Genomic DNA, 13,211 nt, shown 5'->3' on the forward strand with positions numbered 1-13,211 from the left:
AAACCACAGTAAGGTTAAGTCCCCGACACCATACCAGAAACGGACTCAAAACGCGTTCCGTGCGAACGTCCAACGCGCATGACAGAAATAACGCACCTGGTGTCAGCAGCGTCCAGTTGGTGCTGTACGTGACAAAGCGATGTGAGGTGATTAATAATTCACCTGGCACATTACATGCAGTGTCTACAAGAGTTGTTCACTGTTTCTGGACATGTTGACTTTTTCCCGAGTCCGTGACGTGACGGGTGGGCAGTGCTGGACTTTGTTAAAAGAATCGTGCGCTCTGCTGCTTCTCTCTCTGCGCATCTCCTTCAGCGGTGCGTTACAAAGCTCTGATCGGATGTCCTGTGCATGAATCTGTCTGAAATCTGATCTGACTTCAAAAGAGCCGAGGCGGTACTGAGGGTTCGGTTCGAGTTCGGATGCTGGGAGCTGGTTGCACGGTTTTGAACACTAGTCTTAGTAGTTTTTCCTTTTTTATATAGTAGATCTGAGGTTCTCAAAGCGTCTTTTTGACTGCTGCCTCTACATTGAGACAGTTGTAGTTTCATCTAGTGCAAAAGTAGAAACTGTTCAACGGTATTAGGTTGGTGATTCGGACGTTTCTGGACTGGTGAAATCAATTCAGGATTGATAGCCTATATACTGTTTTTTAAACCTGAGAGCTGTCAGAAGTTATTTTTTTAAACATGTATGTTGTTGCTGGTAAGTGGTGTCTTCAGCCTTACAAATCAGTACTGTGGTGATATACAGTATACCAGTCAAAATTTTGGAATAATTATTATAATTTATTTATTTTTATTTTTTGAAAGAAGTCTCTTATGCTCACCAAGGCAGCATTTGTTTAAACAAAAATACAGTAAACAGTCATATTGTGATATTTTCAATTTAAAATGGCAATCAATTTAATTTAAATTTTTAATTTTAATTTGATTTAATAATTTAATTAAAAAATAACTATTTTCTATTTAAATATATTTTAGAATGTAATTTATTCCTGTGATGCAAAACTGAAATTTCGCGTTGTTACAGTGTCACATGATCCATCAGAAATCATTCTAATATGCTGATTTGCTGGTAAATTATCAATTAATATTGGTGCTCAATTATTAATAATAATAAAAGTTCAATAATAGTAATAATAGTTCACAATATTACTGTATTTATTGTGTTTTTGATCAAATAAATGCAGCCTTGGTGAACATAAGAGATTTGTTTAAAAAATATTCTAATTCTAAATATTTTAAAATATTCTAAGACATTCTAATTGTTCCAAACTTTTGACTGGTTGTTTACATTAATTATTTAAATTATACTCCCAAGTCACTTCAGAAAACCAAAAACCATGGTGGAACGAAATAGTGAATGACAATAATCACCAGTTGCAATGTCATCACGGCATTTAAAGTTGTTGTCAATGTTTTCTTTCCCTGTGTTTGCATGTGTGTAGATCTGTATAGAAACAGCCCTAATGCAGGGATGGTGGAGTTTCAGGAGAAGCTGAGATTGCAGCATGAGAACTCCATGCACACAGAGCTGGAGAAGCTGCTGACCACTGCCAAGCCATCAGAGGCGGAGGTAAGACCCTTGTCCTGCAAACTATGTGCTCGGCTGAGGTGACAAGCACGTTCCAGTGGTGCTTCTGTCCTTGACTCCATATACATCTAAACTCCAGCTCATGCATGTTTCCAAATATATCACTGCACACACGTTTACCTAGCAGAATGGGAACAAGCTGTAGACATACAGTGCTTTAAAGTAACGTTAATCATGTGATGCTCATTTTTGTCTGGATCTATTAAATAATTCAAGAATGTTATAAATGCAAATCATGCAGACAGTATGACAGAAGAATCCCCATAACTGTATGTCATGCCCAGTATGTTTTTATTTTATTAATGAAAGAATACATTTTTGAATGAATTTTTACCTTGAATTTTTTTTGTTATATAATGGTTATGATGTGTGCCGCACCCTCACTTGTTGTATTCATGGTATAAGGAAAATATTTGTAGACATTTTTAAAGCCATTAAATCAAATGCATTAAGTAACTAACATGCATAAAAATGTTTATATATTGGTACATGCATTTTAAACGGGATAAAAAAATATATCGGAAGACCTTGTTATTTGTCATTGACCCACTAATATTTGCTTACAAAACTAATTTGGAAATGAACTGAGACTGATGCACAGATTGGAAATCTTTATCATTCAGCCAAGTTTGAGTTGTTTATTCACAATGAAACTGCTGTTAATGTGAGCAGTTATGACACACGCAGCATGCAGTTAGTCTCATTAATTAGTTTTTATGCAGCAGCCCATGAAATGGTGACCTAATGAAGGAGGTGTGTGTTAATTACAGCCTATCGGCCCATGATGCAGCACCAGACTCTTCAGAGTATTAATTATGCTCATATGCTGCACAGTGTTATACAGGAAATTAGGGATTTTGATTAATCACACTGACATGTGTTGATTCAGATTCAGCTCTAAAGCATTTAATTAATTTAATAAACCATTAACTAAAAATTAAATATTCCAGGTTTAATACACGTTAGTTACAAGCTTCCCAAAATCCTCACAAATGCTTGCCTTTCCGGTGTGACTAATTTTGATTTGTTGATTTCAAATAGAAAAACTAGGCTATTCTTCACTATTGGCCCTGAAATAATAAACATTATATTGAACTTAAACATCCTAAAAAGGGAAAAATGGACTGAAATTTTAACTGCAATATGCTTATTTGTGCCTCTTGCAGATCTCCAGGAAGGACTTTGAGGGCTTCAAGAAGCTCTTTCACCGTTTCCTTCAGGAGAAGGGGCCATCTATTGACTGGGCCAAGATCCAGAGACCACCCGAAGACTCGGTGAGGCCAACGACTGCACAATACCTTATGCGACTTCTGAGTAATAAATGAGCAATGGATGAGTAATAAAGAATTTGATATTAAAACATAGCTAGAAAAAATTATATAAATAGATTTTTTTCAGCGATATTACATATTATTACAGAAGTATTTATCTAATATTACAGCAATATTGAATCAAATTCATGAAATGATTTATTGAAACAGTCTGAACTTTTAATTTATTTTTATTTATATATTTGCAAGGGGAAAAAATATAATTTTTTTTACTTCAAAACAAGATTATTATCAATCCCAATTTCCATGTCCTTTTTATATCGTTAGCTTATAAAATATTAAAGTGCCTCTATTATGCCATTTTTAAGGTTTCTTAATATTGTTTTGGGAGTCTCCTACAATAAGTGTACATGCATGCAAGGTCAAAAAATGCTTTAATTTTTTCAAAATATGCGTTTAATATCACCTCAATTTCCAACAATTCTCAAACGATTAGTTTGAAGCAGTTCTAAGATTCAGTCTCTCTAAACTCCTCCTTTCTGTGAGCCTACTCTGCTCTGATTGGTCAGATGGCCCAGTCTGTTATCTAATATTACAGCAATATTGAATCAAATTCATGAAATGATTTACTGAAACAGTCTGAACTTTTAATTTATTTTTATTTATATATTTGCAAGGGGAAAAAATATTATTTTTTTTACTTCAAAACAAGATTATTATCAATCCCAATTTCCATGTCCTTTTTATATCATTATCTTACAAAATATTAAAGTGCCTCTATTATGCCATTTTTAAGGTTTCTTAATTGTGTCGGAAACGATACGCCCATTGCCATAGTTACAGTGTGTGTCGGAAACGATACGCCCATTGCCATAGTTACGTATTTTGAACACTCAATAGGAAAGAAAAAAAAACACAAAAAAAGATTGGGGTTGTACTGCTGTGGTACAGTGGAGAAAATGAATTTTAACCACTGATTCTTTGCAGCCTCATCTTTCGGATGTGTGTCGGAAACGATACGCCCATTGCCATAGTTACAGTGTGTGTCGGAAACGATACGCCCATTGCCATAGTTACAGTGTGTGTCGGAAACGATACGCCCATTGCCATAGTTATGTATTTTGAACACTCAATAGGAAAGAAAAAAAAACACAAAAAAAGATTGGGGTTGTACTGCTGTGTGTGTAGAAAATGAATTTTAACCACTGATTCTTTGCAGCCTCATCTTTCGTAAGTGAAAATGAAACAAATTTGCTTTCACAGTGTAGGACACAGCATCTTCTCGACATGAACAAGTGTTTGAGGGCGGGTCAAGCTGTTCACGGCCGGCCAACATAGAACATAGCATTATGCAAATGTGTTACCCGTGACGTGTAGCCATCACGGAATTGGGATTCGAATTACTGACGACTCATTCAGGCTGTTCAGAGTTGATTCTTTATTCAGCTTTACAATTTGCAGGTTGTTTACATTCACATACAGCTACATTACACACTGCATGAAAGGCAATATTCGAAATGGCATAATAGGGGCACTTTAAATATTTGATCAGGATATGAGTTGTTTGAAGGACTGAAGTAAGTCTACATGTGCTTCGCAAACTTTCCTATCACCACATACACAAAGCCGCTGTATAGCGAGAAAGCAGTCGGTGTATGTGAGGTTTATCAAGTCCATGACATTTCCCTGTTAATCCCCTCCCCAAATAACCCACAGCCCCTCTACAATATCCCCACACTGAAGGTTAGACTATGAATAGCACAGCACTTCCAGCATCCCACAAACTTGGCTGACATTTCTTTTCAACGAACCGTTGAGAAACTCATGTTACAGCACATAGTAATGCAGGACGAGTGATCTGAAATCGGCTCCAGTAGATCCAGACTCATCAAACCCATTACGAAATAAACATCACAGCTGCTTCTAGATCAGCACTGAAGCTTAAAGCGTAATTCTCAATGGTTGAAATTTCAGTTCCCATCCATGGAAGCGCTCATTGGCTGGATGCTTGATCGGTCAGCTGAGTATTTGTGTGTGTTTAGTTTTCTTACTCAACGTCTCAGATGTTTTGTTTGGTCACACTGGCAGACGTGCAGTCAAGAGAGAGGCGGTTCGAAACCTTGTATTCAACCTGTGATTTTAACTTTACTGTTAGTCACCTTGAATATACTTCTTTTAAAGGGGTTATATGAAGAGAAACAGGTTGTTTTCAATGTATTGTATCAATATATTGTAAATTGTATGTACTCTTTCAGAATTTACCTCCAATCCAAAAGAGCATCTATTGACATTTTGTTTGGTACAAGTTAAGCTTCACCAGAACGTGTGACATAAATGTTGCTGTGAGGAAACTAGGAAGAACGCTTTACACAATTTTAGCTCATGGTTCATGAGGTCAGTGTGTGCGTGCAAGGTCTGCAGGCAGGAAGCTCTTATCAAAAGCAGCACACCCAAATTCAAGTCAGCTCATATTTCATACAGAATAACATTGTATGCAAGTCTCTATTTCAGTAGCGCTCACAATTTGCTGCTCTTCATGTCATGATCTCAAGGTTAATGCCTTTGCAAAATAGGAGATATTTCGAGGTCAGTTTGAAGGACTATCAGCTCTGCTCTGTTTGACTGGAATAAATAAACCCTGCACTCAAAAATGAAACAACTCAAGTCTTTCTCCAGCCTAATTATATGTCCCAAAACCTTTTGCTCTGATTAAAATATGTGTCCTGTTATCTTCATAAAGGGTTTCCTCTAATAAAACCAGATTGTAGCCCTGCAGAACATTTCTAATCAAGTGAAAAGTATGAAAAAAGCACACTTCAGATAATTAATTTTCTTCAGTCCACTCCACACAAGGTTTCTGTATGCTGAGAGAGTGATTGATAATGCGTCTCTGTGTTTCCTAATCTGGTGTACTGATATGTAAATCTCAGCTGAAAATCATAGAGCTCAGTTTGCATGTGTATTTCGCTCAACAGATTCAGCCCTATGAGAAGATCGAGTTGAAGGGTCTTCCTGCCGATGTGGCGTCCAGCCTTAATAAACTGGCTGTGGTGAAGCTCAATGGAGGTTTGGGGACCAGCATGGGCTGCAAAGGACCCAAAAGTCTCATCAGCGTCCGTAACGAAAACACTTTCCTGGACCTGACCGTACAGCAGATCGAGGTATTACACCACATATGTTTCAAAGACTTTAGATCAGGGGTGGGCAAACTTGGCCCTTCCAGGCCACATTCCTGCAGAGTTTAGCTCCAACCCCAATCAAACACACCTGAACCAGCTAATCATTGTCTTCAAGACTACTAGAAGGCTACAGGCAGGTGAGTTTTATCAGGGTTGGATCAAATCTCTGCAGGAAAGTGGCCTGGAAGGGCCAAGTTTGCCCATCACTGCTTTAGATATACCAAATACGGTGCTCTCCTATTACTTATGAATGGGAGAAAGTATAACATGCAAACAATAGTCCCGCCTTCTCAATAAAAGAGCCAGTCGCTAATTGATAAATCAGCGCATCACTGCAGCTGCTGTTAGAAGCTCCGGTTGCTATAGAAACAGTCAGCATTCTGAGACATGCCTATTGGCTGGTCTAGCCTGACAAATAAGCTATTTTTAACACTGGTTTTTTTTCCGTTGGTGATTTTAAATATGGAATTTAATCATAAGCTTGGTGAACAGTTTTGGAGAATTTGTTTCCCCATTCATAGAGATAGGATCTGCACTTGCATGACTGAGAGGCGTTTCAAAGTGAAGTGACTTGTCTTAAAGGGACTTTGATATGTTTCCAGTGAAAAGCGATGATGTTATGTTTTATAGTACTGTTCAAATGTTTGGGGTCAGTAAGATTTTGTTAATAAGTCTCTTATGCTCACCATGTTATTACAATTTAAAATAACTGTTTTCTGTTTGAATATATTTTAATTTATTGCTGTGATGCAAAGCTGAATTTTCAGTCTTCAGTGTCACATGATCTTTCAGAAACCATTCTAATATGCTGATGTGCTGCTCAACAACATTTCTGATTATTATCAGTGTTGAATTGTGCTGCTTTGTTTTTGTGGAGACTGATATATTTTTTCAGGATTCTTTGATGAATAGAAAGTAAAAAAAAAAACCATAGCAATCTTTTGTAACATTGTAGTTGTCTTTATTGTCACTTTTAATCATTTGAATGCATCCTTGATGAAAGAGAGTATTAATTCCTCTAAAGAAAATCTTACTGACCCCAAACTTTTGTTGTATATGGATTTGAACATAAGTAATTATAATTGAACATAATACTTAATAATTGTGTATAACTTTAGAACAACCGTGAATGATGTGTGAAGTACATGGGTTTAGCCATTTTTTCGGCTTCTATACGATCTGTGTCAAATGAGTTAAGACTGTATTTGCAGATTCAGACCTTGGTAAAGGTTTCCCTCTGTGTCAATGACTGTTTACCCCAAAGTTGCATAATATCAGGTTTTTTCCACATGACAAAATCGAAGGCATTTAGAGGAGTATCTTGAGAAATACTATTTTGTTATGTAATACCTATGATACACCCTTTACATTAAAATGGGGATCAAATCCAGGGCTCTACAGTGACGTGACATACTGTTTACTACATAACCTGCACACAAACAGCCATAGCATTTTTCGTTCTTTGTTCACAAATTTTGCTCCTAGTTTTGGAAAAAAACAACAACAACTTATTTTAACATCCAGAATCATTTAATTGAGCGTCTTTTATGCAGTGTCATGCTTTAGTGTAATGGTCATACAGTAGGTTATTGAAGCTATAGCAAACAAAATATGTAGCACTTCAATTTACAGTCCTGATATTTGTTTTAAAAAAATTCACAAGGACAGTGAAAAGGAAGTGGCTGAAGAATTATTGGTGTATCAAATTAAAGATCTTGTGTGAATCTCTCTCTTTCAGCATTTGAATAAGTCGTATAATGCAGATGTGCCACTGGTGCTCATGAATTCCTTCAACACAGATGAAGACACCAAGAAGATCCTGCAGAAGTACACACATCACCGCGTCAAGATACACACCTTCAACCAGAGCAGGTACACACACACACACGCGCGCGCGCTTCTCAAATATGAACATACTGTATCTTTCAGAATAAAAGTCACAGTTTTTTATCATGTGAAACATGCTGTGACTTATATAAAGCCATGCAAAACATGCGTTGAATGAAAGAGGTACATGAGTGCAAATTTATTTATATTGCACATTTCCTACATGCCAGTCGTTTCAGTTTTGCTTTAAGTAAATTTAGGCTTAACATTTATAATAAATATTGTGTAAAATGAATAATGTGTTTGCTTTATACTTACATTTTTCATTCGCTGTCTGTTCTAAATTAAATTTAAATTGGTTGTGGAGTGACGAGAACTAAAATACAATGAGTCCCAATATGTATACAATGTTTATAATATTTGTAAATGTAAATGTTTGTGATTTTTTTTTTTTTTTTACATAAAAATTTTGTTTAATGTAAAATTTATTTTACATTATTTCTGCGTGTTATAATAAAATGTGACCTATGCACTGATGTGACTTATCTGCTATTTTGAGCCAATGTGACTTATGATATTTTCTGGAAAATACGGTACTCATATTTTATCAAGTTAAGTATTTTAGTAGAGTGTTAATGGAACAAAAGTCATGAAAATCATTTTGTTTGAGTGCTTTTTTATTTTTATTTTATTTGTATTTATTTTTTAATATAAAATGTTATATTTCATAACAATTAACATCTACATAAAAATAACATTTGTGGTATATTCTAAAAAAATCCCCTATATATATATATATATATATAAAAAATGTTATATTTCAAATGCAAAACACTTAATGGCTACATACAAATAATTGTGGCATAATTTAAAAATCTCCCCAAAATATCAAATATATTGTAAATATGCAAAAAATTATCAGCCAGCTTTTGGGAACATCAATCCTTACAATAAACATCAGTAACTGAGGTATTAGTATTTCAAGATTGATTCACACATTTATGCGAGCTGTTAGTCCACAGCTTTGACTGCTTTTCCATTGTCAGCTTGTCTGTTTTCCTGTCCTGCACAGGTATCCCAGGATCAATAAGGAGTCTTTGTTACCCGTGGCCACTAACATGGGCCTGACCGGTGAGAATGAAGAGGCCTGGTACCCGCCTGGCCATGGAGACATCTACACCAGCTTCTTCAACTCCGGCCTGCTGGACAAGCTCATCGCAGAAGGGAAAGAGTACATCTTCGTGTCCAACATTGACAACCTGGGCGCCACGGTGGACCTGCACATCTTGAACCACCTGATGAACCAGCCCAGTGACAAACGCTGCGAATTTGTCATGGAGGTCACGGATAAGACACGAGCTGACGTGAAGGTCAGTGGGGTTACCATGCAGACGTATAGCTCCTGTCATTCTGTGGAACACAAAACAAAAGCAGCATGAACGTTCTTCAGAATTTCTTGTTGAATGAGTTCAGATTGATTTCAAATGAATTGAGGGATAATTGATTACCATTTTTGGTTGAAATGGTCCTCCAAAGGCCCTGATATACTGAAGAACAGACTGGTGTAATGTCATTTTGAACAAAATTAGGCCAGTTGGGAGTTCTGGTCGGGAGTTTGAAAAAGCTTGCCAAAGCGGACTTTTCAAAAAAAGCTTGCACCAGCTGGTAAACCCCTTCAAACTACCACTGGTTCAAGCGATTATGTAATCAGTAGTTGTGCTCTGGAGTTCTTGCATTCTTTGAGGTCAGAAGTCCGTGAATAAAAACATGAACACACTGGAGAGCTGATTTATAGTAGAAATTGAAGTTGTAATTCTAATTGAAAGCAACACACGCACTGTTTTTTCTTTAATATTGTAAAGCTGCTTGCTTCAGAGCAGAAGTGGCCAAACTATTTAATACGAAGGGCCAAAAATCAAACTTGAAGATCCAAAATGAAACGCGTTATATCCAACTATATAATATTAAAATGTATTACATTGAATATTTTTAATTAAACAAAAATTTAAACAGTTGAATTTATTAAATTTAAATGTTTAAATTTAAATAAATGTAAATATTTTTTAAACCAAATTCACTTGATGTATTGTTTTTTACATTTCAGTGCAGAGAAAGAAAACAAAAAGTATAAATTAGAAATGAAGATATGCTTTGATGGCATGTTTTTTCTTCTTCTAATTTTTGTGATATGGCATGATAACAGGTCAAATCAATGGTCATCATGGGCCAATTTTGGGCATCTCTGTTTTCTCACCGGTGTCCTTTTCGTTGTGTGTTTATTTTGTTATTGAGAGGAAAGCGTGCAGCACATATTTACACATTCATCTAAATGCCGCTCTCATCGGCGTGGGTTATCGAGATGTTGGCTAACAGTAAACCGCTGCTCATGGATTTCAAACCTGAAAGTGAAGAGCGAGTATATCTGGGCTTTAAAGCTGATTGGCTAATGCCAGTCATCCGTTTTTTTGTTTCTCTCAGGGTGGCACGCTGACACAGTACGACGGTAAACTCAGGCTGCTGGAGATCGCACAGGTGCCCAAAGCTCACGTCGACGAGTTTAAATCAGTCACCAAGTTCAAGATCTTCAACACCAACAACTTGTGGATCAGCCTGCCGGCCATTAAAAGGCTTCACGTGAAGAACGCCATGGACATGGAGATCATTGTTAACCCTAAGGTGACCATCATGCCTTCTCCATTACAGAGAGCAATGCTTGTGTAGAGGTTTGTGTGTGAAACGGGCTTCGGTTCTGTTCTCAGACTCTCGACGGCGGTCTGAACGTCATCCAGCTGGAGACGGCTGTGGGCGCTGCCATGAAGAGCTTCGACAACGTGCTCGGAATCAACGTGCCCCGCAGCCGCTTCCTGCCCGTCAAAACCACCTCGGACCTCCTGCTGGTCATGTCCAACCTGTACAGCATGAACGCGGGCTCTCTGACCATGAGCCCCAAGAGAGAGTTTCCCACAACACCTCACGTCAAACTGGGCAGCTCCTTCACTAAAGTAAGGTTCACTAAGGACTTTTACACTGTACTGCTTATTCCGCCCACTTAGACAGGAAGAGAGAGCTTGACTTTAATGTAAAGCACTCAGTACCTTAATAATATACTGCGAGAGGCAATTTATATAATATATTTCAAATGTATAAATTTTATTTACAACATTAGAGAAATTAGTGTAAACGTTAAAATGTTGTTAAAGTTACTTCCTATACGTAATTCAGTTAAAGAAACCTTAAATTAGCTGTTCAGTAATATTTAAATAATATTGATAATAAAATATTTAATTTTGTATATGTTATATTATAGTAATTTACAATATCAAAGAAATGAGCAGAAAATGGTTATTTTACAGATGTAATTCAGTTAAAAACTACTGTCTTTAAGGCCAGAAACATTGAATCAACTTAGTTATTAAATGTTTAAAATTATTTGTAATAATTAAATATTTGTTATATTTAAAATGTTTATTATATTATGTTTAAAACATCATGAAATAAGCATAAAAAATAAAATGTTAAAGTTAGTCATTTTCTAGACATAATAATTAAATGTAATTAATTAGTTTTAAATGATTTATTTTAATGAAATATTTTATTTTATATTGTTATATTTAAAACATCAAAGAAATTACCAAAAATGTTAATAAAGCCAAAGTTATTGTACAGACATTATTTAAAGGCTACTGCGTCTTTAAAGCCAGAAACATTCAATTAGATGTTCCATAATTAAATACTTTTAAATTATTTATTTTTAATGATAAAATATTTCATATATTTAATATGCTTATATTATTTTAATTAAAACATCAAAGAAATGGCTGAAAATGTTAAAGTTAGTTATTTCACAGACAGAATTCAGTTAAAGCTACCGTGTCTGTAAGGCCTGAAACATTAAAAAAGCTGTACAGTAACTGAGTCCTTTTAAATTACACTGAACAAAATTATAAACACAACACTTTTGTTTTTGCCCCCATTTTTCATGAGCTGAACTCAAAGATCTAAGACTTTTTCTATGTACACAAAAGGCCTATTTCTCTCAAATATTGTTGACAAATCTGTCTAAATCTGTGTTAGTGAGCACTTCTCCTTTGCCGAGATAATCCATCCACCTCACAGGTGTGGCACATCAAGATGCTGATTAGACAGCATGATAATTGCACAGGTTCGAGACTTCCTGAAAAGGTTTGAGAGCATCCCAGACATGCTGGAACTGGATCACCTGACTGTTTCAGGAGACGTTACCTTCGGAAAACAAGTCACACTCAAGGTACGGATGTCTGACATTTGTGAGAGTTTGCACACATTGTGTGTACATATTGTGACTCGTTGTTTCCGTACAACAGGGAACGGTTATCATTATTGCTAATCATGGAGACCGAATCGACATCCCGGCCGGAGCGATACTAGAGAACAAGATTGTTTCAGGAAACCTGCGCATCCTGGACCACTGAGGCCTTTACAACCGAACCACAACCGTGTGTGTGTGTGGAAACGTGTGTCCATCTGATGATTAGCATTAAATGCCTGTATGAAAACAATCAGAATTTACTGTAAATGCTTTTGACAGTGAATTTTACAAAGGGCTGTATAATGGGTTTTTAACAGACTGGTCTTGCTGCTATGTAGCTCACTCAATAAAACACTGAAGACAAGTGTAAGAAATGGCAGAGGATGGAAACAGGTGACGACGCTTTAAAAATGATCTGTTCACTTTAAAACAGAAATGAGTGTTTTGATCTTAAAATGTTGCTTTTTTTGTAATTACCAAATAACTCAAGTGAGCATAAAAGCATTAGAATTATCATTCTATTAATGATAATGAAATTTATATTATAAATATTAGGTAACTTTTATTGTACAGTGTCCTTGTTACACGTACTTACTGCATGTAATGTTTACTAACAGTAAATTATGCATAATTACATGCGACTAACCCTAAACCTAACCCTCATCCTAACCATAACCATATAGTAAGGACCATGTAGTTAATTAATATTACTCAGTACTTTAATATATAATTACACTGTAACAAGGACATGGTAAAATAAAGTGTAACCAAATTATAAATATATATATATATATGATGTTTTTTAACATTTCAAATACAAATAAATACAATTTGCTCACTGCAAACATTTCAAAATTGGCCAATAATGTATAATATATTGCCAATAATATATTGAATTCTTAAACATTAACTTCTAAATTATATTCAGATCATAAAAGTATATTTTATTTTTACATTTTACAAATATGCTGCACAATTTCAAAATATTTTAAACTGTTTTCAAAAACAACACATCCCAATCTTTCTATCAATCTGTTAAGCACTTTACAA

General features: G+C 35.7%; 1 protein-coding gene across 1 annotated transcript; it reads left to right on the top strand.

The window, feature by feature from the left end:
• Window positions 1-283: 283 nt before the first annotated feature.
• ugp2a (UDP-glucose pyrophosphorylase 2a) lies at window positions 284-12,540 on the top strand. Its single transcript, XM_016574363.1, has 10 exons — window positions 284-705; window positions 1,451-1,578; window positions 2,763-2,870; window positions 5,843-6,028; window positions 7,785-7,918; window positions 8,946-9,243; window positions 10,352-10,549; window positions 10,633-10,875; window positions 12,036-12,140; window positions 12,217-12,540. Exons 1-10 carry the CDS (start codon window positions 690-692, stop codon window positions 12,322-12,324), a joined length of 1,524 nt encoding a protein of 507 aa, XP_016429849.1. The 5' UTR covers window positions 284-689; the 3' UTR covers window positions 12,325-12,540.
• The last annotated feature ends 671 nt before the right edge of the window (window positions 12,541-13,211 follow it).

Source organism: Sinocyclocheilus rhinocerous, unplaced genomic scaffold (genome assembly GCF_001515625.1).
Source record: "Sinocyclocheilus rhinocerous isolate Xijiao unplaced genomic scaffold, SAMN03320098_v1.1 scaffold953, whole genome shotgun sequence".
In the NCBI taxonomy this organism is placed as follows: Eukaryota; Metazoa; Chordata; class Actinopteri; order Cypriniformes; family Cyprinidae; genus Sinocyclocheilus; species Sinocyclocheilus rhinocerous.

What these genes read in the sequence shown, in the direction of transcription:
- ugp2a (XM_016574363.1), top strand. An exon ending in TGGGCAGCTCCTTCACTAAA is followed by an intron (nt 10,876 to 12,035) that starts GTAAGGTTCACT and finishes ATAATTGCACAG; the next exon opens with GTTCGAGACTTCCTGAAAAG. An exon ending in GAAAACAAGTCACACTCAAG is followed by an intron (nt 12,141 to 12,216) that starts GTACGGATGTCT and finishes TCCGTACAACAG; the next exon opens with GGAACGGTTATCATTATTGC.